The 13,328-nt window shown below is 39.9% G+C and overlaps 1 protein-coding gene across 2 annotated transcripts in view; it reads right to left on the bottom strand.

The window, feature by feature from the left end:
• The window catches only part of col14a1b (collagen, type XIV, alpha 1b), a 197,349-nt gene that overhangs the window by 67,512 nt on the left and 116,509 nt on the right, over positions 1 to 13,328 (bottom strand). For both annotated transcript variants that reach the window (XM_084738506.1, XM_084738507.1), the window contains exons 24-32: positions 10,024 to 10,098; positions 6,422 to 6,561; positions 5,536 to 5,659; positions 2,746 to 2,889; positions 2,440 to 2,604; positions 2,268 to 2,306; positions 1,246 to 1,384; positions 835 to 977; positions 533 to 642 (exon numbers count right to left, since the gene is read on the bottom strand). In XM_084738506.1, the coding sequence (XP_084594632.1) occupies positions 533 to 642; positions 835 to 977; positions 1,246 to 1,384; positions 2,268 to 2,306; positions 2,440 to 2,604; positions 2,746 to 2,889; positions 5,536 to 5,659; positions 6,422 to 6,561; positions 10,024 to 10,098 (1,079 nt within the window). The remainder of the gene's footprint in view (positions 1 to 532; positions 643 to 834; positions 978 to 1,245; positions 1,385 to 2,267; positions 2,307 to 2,439; positions 2,605 to 2,745; positions 2,890 to 5,535; positions 5,660 to 6,421; positions 6,562 to 10,023; positions 10,099 to 13,328) is intronic.

Raw genomic sequence — 13,328 nt, 5'->3', positions numbered from 1 at the left:
CTGTCAGGACTCTGACTACTGTCTCACTGCTCAGCCAGGCTTTAGATAAGAGAAGAATGAGTGCGAGGAATGGAGGATGATGGGAAAGAGGGAGAGGAGGTAAGGACAGGGACAATATGCGACTGGAGCAATCAACCAAAAGAGACATGCTGTCAATAAATACATCAGTGAGGAAGACTGTTCACATATCAGTTTATCAACCAGTCAGTGAAACAAGTTATTAACTCAACCAACAAACACGTCTATCATCCAGTAAATGTGCTAATCAATCAATCAATAGTCAGAGTAAGACATGAGCGTTGATCAGGAGAGCTTTGTCAAGGTTTTTTTTTTTTGAGATAGTAGACTTGAGAAAAATCAGGTTTCAGTACGCATCACTGTTGCTCACAAACTGTTGACGCGACATCATTTATGTTCTACAACATCTTGGGAAGCATAAATCAATCTTAAGTCTGTCGTTCATTCTGACAGATGATCAATCAGTCAGTATGTTAGAAATCAGTCAGACACAGAGGACAACATGGATTCTGACCTTATGGAAGCTGCCGTAGAAAAGTTTTTTGATTTCTGGCCCCTCGAATGTGACCGTCTGGAACTCTCCTTTGTAGTCGTTATTGAAGAACGTCAGAGTTTTTCCTCCGTCTACAGGAAGAGACAAACTACACGTCAACAAAAAAGATCTTGTACAGTCTTGATTATTATATTACATTCAGTTCATGATTGTTATTCTGGGTTTGTAATTATAGATATAAAGCAAAAACAAAGCGACAAATGTGTTCATATTGATGTTTTTTGCAAACCAGACGCTCCCACAGCTGAGAATCCCAGACTCACTGTCCAGGATGACTCCCACCAGCGGCTCGTTGTTCTTGTTGAGGATCTCCCAGAGGGCGAAGGGCTCCTCTGGAGTGTCGGGCAGCAGTCTGAACAGCAGGGTGATGGTGTAGTCGGAGGGCAGGCCTTCAGGATGGAGGTACCTGTGAGCCCGAACACAAACATCTTGGTTAAGATCTCTATTTATGTGTATATTATGGGTTGTGGATCTAGTCAGTAGTCAGCTGGAGATATAAGAGCTTGTTTTCATTTCATCTTTCACCTTTTCATCTTACTTTGAAAAACACACTACGATATCTCCTGTTGCATTTTATTATCCATGCAGCAGTTAAGCAACAAAGCATTCAGTTTCTTTTTTTATATGAGAGAACACATGACAGTACAGTTACAAATGTCAGTGTGTCTGTGTACCTGGTGGGCTGCGCCAGAAAAGCATCACTGTGCAGGTGGAAACAGGGGAAGGTATTGAAGGTGCCAGGTACCATGGAAACACCGGAGATGCTGCTGTAGCGATTCTCCACCAGCCCAAACAGCTCCATCATACGGAAACCTGATGACAGAGGGGAGGCATTTTAACATCATATAAAAGCTGCAGCTGTGACCAGCTGATGATTTAATGGACAGTTTGGTGCTTTCAGAAAGTAAGAAATCCAGAAACGACCACTGAACCTAAATGCAACATTAAGCTGACCTTTTTGTGAAGCAGCCCCATGTCAAGATGTATGTATCTAACACAGGTCTAATGCGTGTGTGTGTGTGTGTGTGTGTGTGTGTGTGTGTGTGTGTGTGTGTGTGTGTGTGTGTGTGTGTGTGGGTGTATGATGTTTTTTTTGTTTGGTCCTCACACAGTTTCGTGGTGATTTAAAAAACAACACGTCATAGAGAAGCACCTTTGTATTTCAAAAGTTTTGCAGCACAAAGATCTGTGTTTCCTTTTAGAGTTTTCTTCACCCCAATGAATCTTTATGGTGCAGCTCATTTTTTTCTACGGCATCCCTAGATGAAAATTTAAGGGCAACCTTAGTAAGATTTTCTGCAACTGGGCACAGGCTCAACAAAAGGGCTGCTGTTGATGAAATCACTTCTCTGTCCAGCTGTTTTTCTATTCATTCAAGTACCACAAGCATAACATGACAATAAGCTGTGTAAGAGCGTAGTCACACATGCATAAATGCACCTGCTGAGGTGAACACCAAGCATACACAACACTGCTATCAGTTGAAGCTGCAATTTCACCAAAGTTTACAAAGAACTTAATGTGAAGTAAGAGATGCACTGCATGTGTGGCCTACATACGTTAAATGAGGGTAAAATAGATACTCTGCTTGTTTAAGGGTCTAGAAAAAACTCTTTCTTGATGAGTTTACTCTACGCTGCTCCCTTGTTTTTGATGACAAACTGCTTGAAATGAAGCAACGTTTCTGGTCTTTTACCTGGTGTTGTGCTGCCGCTCATCGGCACAGACGGACAAGCTGGGAAAGAAGGAAAAGGTGTGTTTGATTAAGATTCCTTCCATGACATACAGCAGAATAATGTTAACAAAGTCACTGTCCTGCTCCTACTGACAATGACATAAAGGTGATCTCCTCCTGAGTGGTTACTCACTGGCAGTGGCGGCCTCACACACGAAGGTCACCAGCTTCTCTTCGATCTTCTTGAAGGCGTCCAGGTCGTCCACGAAGAAGACGTGCCTGTCGCTCGGTTTACTGGCGATGCTCACCAGCTCCCCGTAGTCAGCGTCGGCGAAGCCGATGGCAAACACAATGTACCCTGAACGGGAAGACAGAGCGGGAAAAAACGTCTTCAACTCAATAATGTGCACTCAGCACATATGAAACAACTAGTCTACAAGCAGAAATGATGTTTTCATCTTGAATTTCAGGATTATTTTTTAAACACCACAGCTCTGACCTTCCATCTGCATCTCCTTGGAAACCTTGTTGACATCATCCTGAGATCGACCGTCGGTCAGGACCACGAGGACGTTGGGGATTCCTCTCCTGACTCCTCCCTCTGCCGTGAAGATGTTTTCCTTCACATGCTGGATGGCTCGACCTAATTGGACGGGCAGACTTGTCAATCAAACCCAACCACCCATCATCCAATCAGCATGCAAGAGTGTGACGAAGTCTGGTGGAATCGGTGGGTCAAACTTTAAAAAATCTGAATTGGCTAAGAAACTTGCAATCAGTGCATCTCTAATAGAAGGTGGTATGAAAAAAAATATTTGATTTCTTCTCTTAGGATGGTGATTAATTTTTGATCTGTAGTTACAAATTATTTAAAGAGAAGTCTGACACGGCAGTGACCCCGTGAAAAATATAGACATGAAAACAGACTGCAGTGAATAATGAGGCAGATGGTTTGTCACAGGTGTATTTTTTGTAGATGGAGAAGAGAACCAAACGCTGCCTCACATGAGACTTTTCACTGTTTTATTTTTGCCAGAAGACAAAGTCTCCCCACATGCTGATGTTGTTCTGAGGCAGGAAGATTTTAATTTGGTGCTGCATCTGAATTTCATGTGGCGAACTTTGTATTCAGTTGATTCAAGACCTTTAAATTGCCGTTCTTGTTCTTGTTGGGAGATCTGTTGGTCCTCGATTTGATTCCAAGCGATTGTGACACGAGGTAAAACCTGCATTGAGTTTATCTAAAGAGGTGAGACCAGCTGAATTAGTTTTCACTGCAGAACGACGACCTCACTCCAAAACTGTAACACTTGATGACAGGCCACGATGAACTGGTGCACAACATGCTGAACATCAGCTGCATCAGAGCAGCAGGGAAAACACAAACTCAGCAGCCAGCGATAAAACCACAACGTGAATCTGAGAATCTGTCTTCTGTCTTTCTTCTGTGTCCGTCTAAGATGTCAGAAACAGGAAGCAGTCACTCGACAGCAGTCATTTAAGGTCAGTACCATGGTCACATCCACCGCTTTTTAGTGAAATTTAGGGTAAAACTAAAACCTCTTTATGCCTGATTTAATCATATTTTTGTAAAAATCTGAAAGAGTTGATGGAAATCTGGGAAACAACTTCACATTTTCATAATAAAAGCTGTTCTAAAACAAAGATGATGATAATAGCACATTTTTACAGCTGTGTTATCAGCAGGTATAATAAATTTTAGATGTTGAAGGCTTTTAGCACATTTAAATTTAGTTTAAATTGTCTGAAGTTGTGAATTCTTGTCTGGGACAAAAGTGTTTTCTGACACAGAGCAAGAAATTGAAAAAATTAAAGCAAACCAGAACATTTTATAAATTACATATATTTCATGTATATAAATCTAAATCCAAAAAATGGAATTAGAGTGTTGGTATTAATATTTTTTTAATGTTTTTTGGTAGGACATTTTTGTCCCAGTTCTCAAGAATGGATGACACAACATGCTATAAATGCAGAAATAAAAATAATCTGCACAACATTTAGTTTTCATATCAGCACCAGTACCGATACAGAGCGATGTAACTGGTCGGCTTTTACTGGCTGATTTAGCTCTCTGGTGCTACCACTAATGTTCCTGCCTTTCATGCTGTGTTGACAGATTTATAAATTTATATGCTTATTAACTAATTTGAAAACTGTAATTATAACAGCCTTAACTGATCCTACACAAAGTGAAACAGGGTAATCTCTCTCTCTTTTTTAAAAACAAACGTCTGTATCATCTGTGTTTTAGTCACTGTGGACTTGTGAACAACAATAATCATATTTCTACGTTGTTGTCCCTGAATTGTGTTTTTTATTGTTGTTGTTAGACTGATATGGACCCATTGTACGTGTCTGAAATGAAGCAGTGTTTGATGGACCACCAACATGCTGGATGTTACATTTTAATAAATGGATCCTGTAATGAAATATTGGTCAGGCCTGTGGGAACACCGGGAAACGGATTCTTAATTGCAGTGTGCAGCAGAACGAGGTGATTGAATGCTCTTAAACTTCCCAAACTGCTGCTTCTTGATGGAAGAGGAGGATTAGTGTTTTACAGTGTGACATTAGCAGTGGGAGAATTCCTCCCCAGCAGTGATGCTGTTACAAATCTGTCCTCCGCAGTCTCGTCCCTGCAGGACAAACTGGCTGCGCTGCTTTGTAAACACTGATTAATGACTCTCCCTGCTCGCCCACAAACTCTCAACACACACACACACACACACACACACACACACACACACACTCTCAAGAAACACACTAAAACAGGCGCAAGACTGTAGGTATTAAGGCAAAGTTGCACACGTTCTTGTAAATGTGTTTTACATGAAGACGTGTTCACAACATTTAACTTGCACACACATGTATTGACACAGAGCATGGAGCACACACACGCCTGCACACAGATTCACTTTTCTGTTTGTGGTTGCCTGCTGCTCAATAACTATTGATAATGTAATTAGGAAGGGGTGTGCATGTGTGTGTATGTGTGTGTGTGTATGTGTGTGCATGTGAGACTGATTTGTCTCACAGGTGTCTTTCTTGGATTTAAAGATTATTTCCTCTGGGCAGATGGATTTTTATCTGCTGCAGTCACAGAATTTCAACACATCCTGAACTCTCTCATGTTTCCTGAAGCTCCACCAGGCTGCAATAACAAATTCAGCCGCCGCTCGATAACTCAGCAGCAGTTCCACCACAAGAAAGATTTACAGCTGTTGTGTCTCTGTCGTCCCCAGCAGCGCGTTGGCTGGAGACTCACCTGTCTTGGTGTTTCCTCCCTTGTAGGAGATCTTGTTGATGGCGTCCAGCAGTCGCTCCTTGTTGCTGTAGGAGTTCAGTTTGAACTCAGTGCGGGCGTCGTCGCTGAACTGTGCGATGGCCACCTGTCAGATAACACAGGAGCACAATAATCAACAACAACAAAAGTGCAAAGGTTTATACTGAGTTTAGTTTAAAGTGTCAGGTTCTACTTGCCCCTGGTGTTTTCTACCTCAGCAACTACTTTTGGTTGTGTGTGAAATACTTTAAGATTGAGATTAAGACCATACAACCAGGAACATATTCCTGATTTTCAGATGCAAGTTTTCAATGCATTAAGAAGAACTGTTGAGAAACAGACATAATATTAACTCTGCACTGTTAGTTGTTTTACCAGTTAGTTATTGACTTAACAATCTTTTTACGTTAAATGATATAAATGATGTTTGCTTGTTCTGGGTTTCCAGGTCGTGTTTTGGACCACTGGTTTGAAGAAGACATTTTATAGACTGAACAATCCACCGAAAAACATTTTAATCAATCATTTATTACTGATTAATGTCTACCTTATTCTTTTGGTTATTTTTTTTTTTGTGTGTACGGATGCTCAAGGTCACCTCTGTATACGTGACAAAGTGTCAGTATTTGATGACATCAGGAAAATTACATTTCACACACTGTTAATATAACATAATGCAGCCAACACTGACACCAACATTTAAGTATTCAGTTGAACGTCATTGATGCTCTTTTCATTTCTTGCTCCGTTTCTCGTGCCACAGCGGCGTGCGGCAAATCACCAAAATAAAGAACACTGACAAGCATGTCAAAACTACTGCGTCTCAGAAAAATCCCTTTAACTGGAAAAAAGTAAAAAACAGTAGTACCTGTGTGCCATCTGGGCCAATCCTGTCCAGAGCTCCAGTGGTGCTGTACAGGAAGCGGATGATCTTTAGGAAGTTGTCATCACCGATACTCCAGGAGCCATCGACCAGGAAGACCAGGTCGGCTTTGGCCGCCTTACAGACTGACAAGGAGAGAAGAGGCAGAGGGAGAAGGTGAGGGACGAGTGACACACACTGATCACAGAACTGTATATTTTTTACCTCCAGAGAGAATTAATGTTTTGGGTTTTTTTTGGTTTGTTTCTGTCAAGGATGAGAAGATAAAAGGAGGAAACGAGATGGAGAGATGGAAACAAGATGAAAGGAGTGAGATGGAGGAAGATGAAGATGAATGAAAGAAGAAGGACAATGAAGCACAAGAAGGAGACTATAATCTTCTGGACTTACCAGACTGTTTTAGCTGTTCTATAATTTGCCTTTAAGCACTTAGTCATTATATCCACATTACTGATGATTATTTATTAAAAAACTCATTGTGATTTTGTTTATATTGCTCAGCCTTACACCATTAATGTTAGTATTGTTCTTATTACTTATTAAATGAGTTGATATGATGTTTATATCAGATGATTCACAGACACACTCTGATGAAGCTCCTCTCAGCTGTATGTGCTCATACCAGCGTCCTGTAATATATTCTTTTATATAGTAATGTTTTAAAGAGGGATTATGTTATTTCAAGATGTTAAGCATCAGCACTTTTGCCAACTTCCTCCCTCACTCTCCAACGTATCTCATGTTTCCCCACAAGTTACAGCAACTAGAGGAAAGTAGGAAACACACCGTTGCCTTGAATATCTGTTTTTCCATTCTGTTTTTAACTATTTATAACATTTTTCTCTGGGTTTGAACGTAGTTGGAAACATCTGAGATAATGTAAATGCACTTAACTCAAAAAATATATAACATAGTTCTTGTCAATTTAGACTTTTTACTGCAAACATGTTACATATTAAACATTTAAATGTTTGTGAAAGACAAAGATAAACACTGAGAAGAAATCAGATGATTGTTGAGATTCTTTTAATATAAAATATGAAATGTGTTACAGAATTCATTAATTTTGGATCGAGGGGATAATTTGTAGACAAATACTTTCTCAAAGTTGTTGCAGTCGTTTTACTTTGTTTTGTTCGCTCACTGGGGGACGATTTAAAGTGGCTCTTACTCTACACATTGATTTCTTGGTTTTATTTACGTCTTGTCTTTGTTTATAACTCGGCTTTCATCTCTGTTCAAATAAACAAGCTGACCTGATTTTGATGGATGACGACTCAGGAATAAAAGAAAATCACCTTTTGAGTGACGGATTAGATCTGAAAAGGTCTCGACTCGTAAACGATTGAAAACGTGTTAAACTCATTAAATTCAAAACACAAAGTTGCCTCCTTTGCTCTCTTTACCAATCATTCCAATCACTTCCTTTTCTCCTCCAATAAAATCACATTTAAGGGTCAGCTGGTGCAGGATTGATCCGCAGACAGCTTTCATTCTGTCATCTGCCCTTTGTTTACTCAATAAACCACAAATGTCAAAGCAACAAAATTACTTTCTTCCATAATAAAGCTCACCCTGCAGCTTGCATTAATCAAGTTTTCCAAGGGGAGAAGTGTTAATATATATTTATTTAAAGTTAATTTCAGTGTAGTTCTGTAATTATGCTGAATCCTCATAACTCTACATTTGCTGTTAAATTTAAAACAGAGGGGACGAGGCAGCAAGTTAGGAAAATAAAAAGTAAACGAGAAAGAAGAAAAAGAGTGTGATGCCTTCACTTTCAATCATTTGGAAAAAAGTATGAATCCTCTCAGTGCATGATCTAAAGTGCCAAACTCAAATATTCTTTTTAAAGACGGAGAGGGGAACGATGCATGTCGTGTACAAGCTGGTTACAGCGTCAGCATCTTTTCTTCTCCCCTCACAAATATAACGTTTTAAAAACGTTGATTCAGTGGTGCCAGATACGTGAGAGGAAGAATGTGAATTACACGTTTGTTGAGATGCGAACTGCTGGAACGAATCCAAGATTCACCGGGTCTAATCTGAAGAGATTTATTTCATATTACCCTTCTGTTGAAGATTTATCTCTCTAATTATATGTGTTTTGCGTGCGTGTGTGTGATCACTGGAACTGAAAATGATCTTTATGGCTTCACCATATTTAGACACTTTGAGCCTGCTTTCATGCGCTAGAATTTGGTGTGTGTGTGTGTGTGTGTGTGTGTGCGTGTGTGCGTGGGAGGAGAACAGTTAAAGCTCATTTACTCCGCTGGTGCAGCGTTGATGTAGACTGACACTAAACCGTCGTCTTCACACATGCCAACACGTCAAAGTCTTCACTTAAACAAGTAATGTGTCACATTTTGATTTATATAAAATGAGATGTGGGAGGACGTGAACTAAACTTAGTTGTTGGGAAATCAAGTCGCTGCAGATCAGGATAAAAAAGGAAAATGAAAGAAATCAAGAGTGTCTCAGCTCTGATGCTGTCACCAACAGCGGCCTAATGAAGAAAACTGATCTCAAAGCACACACAGCTGATTTAATCCCCTGCTTGTGTTCAAAGCTATCCTGTGTATAGAATTTGTCTGACTAATTAATATATCATGATGCTCAGGCTTGTATGGCTGTACTGTCATGTGGGTGTGTAGAACAGGCTACAGCTCTGTGTTAATGAAGCCGTCGTTTATAGTCTAAATGTTCCTCTTTACATCTTTAGTCTCATTGACATTCCTCTGACAGCATCACTGTGATTGTGCTCTGCTGAAATACAGATAGGAACGGGTCCTCAGAGCTAATTCCAATGTGGGTCCTGTTCTAACTTTATAAAATCCCTGGATTTGTTATGCTCCACAGCCAATGAATCCCTTATCAAAACTTTCATTCACGATCTCTCTTAGGTAGATCACTTTTCCTACTTTCTGACCCTGCAGGCCGCAGGCTGCCTAAACTGAGATGTTCCAGAGTCTGGATACAAGTCAAGCTAAAAACTGCCGAAGGCAATGTTTTTTTTTTTTTTGGAGGGAATGAGAAGTCAGTTTAAGTATTTATCCACTGTCCATCATGTTAAAATCAGAACTTGTGGCATTTTTCATAACTTTAGAAGGACGAGTGCTCCTCTGCAGCCAGCTGTGGTGTTACACCTCGAGCAGTGCAACAGTGTTTTTACTGCCAGAGAACCTTCAATTCATTTTGTATTTATTTATTTAATATTTGCTGAACAAGAAAAATTAACTGTGTTGTTTTTACATGATGTCTGTGGTTAAATAAGTGAAATAAAAACTGTATTTTTTAAACCAAGTCCAGTGTGTAAGATTTAATATTGGATAATAAATCAGATAATAATAATAATAACAATAATAATTATAGTAAGAATAATAATAATGATAAGATAATATTGATATGTATATTTTCAGCCGTTCATTGCTTAGCATCTTTCCTGCCATTCCTCTCTGCTCCACCATCTAACACAGAGACTATCAATCATCAACCACACTTTAAATAATCTGAACTAACCCTTTAAAATCAAGACATCAACATCAGGAAGTTGACCATATAAATTACAATATAAAACCAGCTCATACCTTCCTTGGCAGGGGGAATTGTGGGTAGCGGTGTGGTGGTGGGGGGCTTGGTCGGTGCCGGGGTCGGGACTGGTACTGTGTGAAGAGAATAAACAAGACACACAGACGCACATGAAGACACGAAAACCTGCAATCACGACACACATTCATCGTAAATCAATCACCACATGCTATATGACCCCAAAATTACATTTCCCCCCTAAAATCAACTGGAGAGAGAAGCGAGCCTCAGACAGCCATGTAACATGTGTGTAAAATATGTATGTGTCAAATAACTACATTCAGCTCTGTGATTTCAGCTCCTGTATAATTTGGCAGATTGATCACAGCGTCTGCCACGGTCTAAATTAAACTCAAACTGTCTCTGCTTTCAACTTCGTACCTTTATTCTGTGTGTGTGTGTGTGTGTGTGTGTGTGGGGGGGGGGGGGGGGGGGGGGGGTAGATTACATGAACTAACTGCCCCCTCACAAACACGCACAACATTCACACACACAGTTTATTCATTCAGTGCTGTTTAGGCAGTAAATCAGCTACCTGAGGCTGTGAATTACTTGTGATGGCAGGTAGGGAGCGTTCAGGAGCGGCTGCCTGCAGCGATGGGGATAGTCATTTGGAGAAAAGGCTCCAGCTTTCATTTGCATCAAAACAAAGCAATAAATCACCATGGAGGCTCTCTGCAGAGCTACAGTACGGAGGGGAGCCGCTTCAAGCAAACAAATACCTGCTCTGGGGAAGGAACATTCTTCCTTTATTCCCTCCTTTCTTTTTATCTCTGTGCTTTCACATCTTCAGCCTCACATCTTTCCATCTCCTGCAGAACTGTTCTCCCATCTTTCATTTTATTGACTTCCCTCTTCTTCTCTTCCCTCCCCCCCTTTTCTTTGTCCTCACTTTACTAATTTCCATATACAACGGAAATTAACTTGCAGAGAGTCAGAATTTGTTCCTGAGAGGTAATCAATCTCAGGAAACACTGTGCCTGCCATGATTTCTGTCAAGCTCTGGTTATAATTGCCTGGCAGCGCAGTGCAGAATTTAGAAATTAATTAACACCTTCAAATACTGCACCGTGCTGAAACAGCAACTCTTACTAACTAAACTAATATTTTGTCCATATAATATTCATTTGGAGGCAAGTTTCAAGTATCTGCAAGCGATGACAAACTGATGACAACAAAGAGCCGCCTGCCAAAAGAAGAAAGAGCACTAAAATCTTTAGAAAGGTCATCAGCGATGTAAATGATACACAATTTTAAGAAAACTGAATAAATCATGTTAAGTCTTGTCCCTTGAAAAGCATCAGCTGAGTTAAGTTCTGACTTTGCTCCATAAACACACCTGTGGCTGCTCTACGTGACTATTACTGCAACAAACTGTGAATTTTGATTTACTGAGTGGAGGAAGTGTGACACAGTCTTTACAAACAGCAAACCCACCGCTGGATGCAACTAAATCCATCAACTAAATACATACTGGTCCTTAAATAACAACATGCTTTCCACCACATCTGTGTGCTGCTGCCGTTTAGTAAATCACACTCAAAGACTGGAACTGTCCACTTTATATTTTTTATTTTAATGTGATAATATACCTTTGTCACAAATTTGCATAGCTGCCAGGACTTCCAGCGGACATAATTAGGGACATTTCATGCATGTGGAGACAGGTGGGTTAGACTTAACGAGTCCTCATCTTTGCAGCTGGAGAATAAAAAAAATTATCTTAGCTTCCAAGACAAAGGCTGAAACTGCAAGAATACGTGTTTCAAAAAAAAGGGTGAATTTAACTTTTAACCCTGGAAGATTTCACTGCACACGGTGTTGTTGATGAAACAGAAAAAAAAAAAAACCTTCAGCAGCCTCCCTCCCCTCCCTCGTCTCCAGACAGTAGGTCTTGATTAGTGTTTGGGGCTGCCGGCGCAGAACAAACGGCTCATTCTGAGAGGAAGGACGAGGATTCAGCTCTCATCGCTCCCGCGAGGATAAAAGATGTTTTATGTTGAAAATGACGTGATCGTCCTCCCAGCCTGTTGTGGGCTTCTTTTATACACAATGACAGCTGACAGCACTTACTGTTTGACTGTGCGTGTGTGTTTGTCAAGTGTGTGTTTCTGCTATATTGTTTTTATGACACATGTATGGGTGCATTCAAATGGGAGTTTGGCACACTGTATGGAGGAGGTAAAGTACTTGATGTGTCAGTGGTGGATGTATGAGTGTGTTTGTGTTTCACAGCCTCACATGAAAGATAACCACGATGTGTGTGTCTGTGTGTGTGGGCAAAAATATGTTTGTCAGCATATCACGTCTAAAACGTCTCAGGAGTGTTTAAGAATCACGTGATTATAAAAACGGTGAGGCCACCACAGAATTTGCCTGTAAGTCTCTTCCTTCACTTATCTGGACAAAAGCACTTCTCACTGTCGTTTTGAATCAGAAATAACTCAGCAGATGTTTTGTGTAAGAATAATGTGCAGCGAGCAGGTCAATATTGTGAAATGAATCCTGAAGGACCTCGACACAAAGTAGAGAGGTCTTGATCACAATATATTTTTCTATATTGACCTGCTCACTGTACATTATCACATTTATTACATGGCTTCTTACTTACTTAGATAAGACCTTAGAACACTGTACACAGCTGTGTGATAAAGTGTTAATAATCTCCTGTAGAGTTGTACCAACATGTCAATATTTTGACATTCAAAGATTTTCAAATGTCTGCCATCATAGTTATGACATCATCACCCTAAAAAGAAATGTAAATTCTTGAACAAGATGTGTTTCATTGGATTAAATGGATTTTTTAATTAAATCAGTTTTCTTTGATAAATATAACTCATCAGTTTATTCAGCATGAGTGTAATTAAAATGGTGCTGCTAAATTGCCATCAGACCTCCCTGTTTAAACAGGTGTGTGCTTCGCTTTATATGAAGCAACTGGGAAAGCAAACAGTTTTTTGACTTTTATACAGATTGAAGCAGAAAATTTTGTTACATAAAAACATGTTGTGAATCTTGAAAATGATTGCATCCATCATTTTTCAATAAACTTTGATTTTTGGATCGAGTCAGAAACTGAAATGCAGGATTTAAACCAGGCCTGGGTGATAAAATGACAGTGATCTATCAGCAGTAGACACATCATCAAAAGCAGTGAGAAAGCAGTTTGAGAAAATGTTTCACTTAAACACATTAAATGCAAACCGCCATGAAAGCATCAAACAAATCCCCTCGGCTCATAACCAGTCCATCATATCCTTTGATGATAGAGCTATAAGTGGCACACAAACAGCCAATCATT

The sequence above is a fragment of the Lutjanus erythropterus genome, chromosome 16, assembly GCF_056507025.1.
Source record: "Lutjanus erythropterus isolate fLutEry1 chromosome 16, fLutEry1.hap2, whole genome shotgun sequence".
Lineage (NCBI taxonomy): Eukaryota > Metazoa > Chordata > Actinopteri > Lutjaniformes > Lutjanidae > Lutjanus > Lutjanus erythropterus.
The sequence above is the reverse complement of the archived record's forward strand: the minus strand, read 5'-3'. Positions and strand labels throughout refer to the sequence as shown.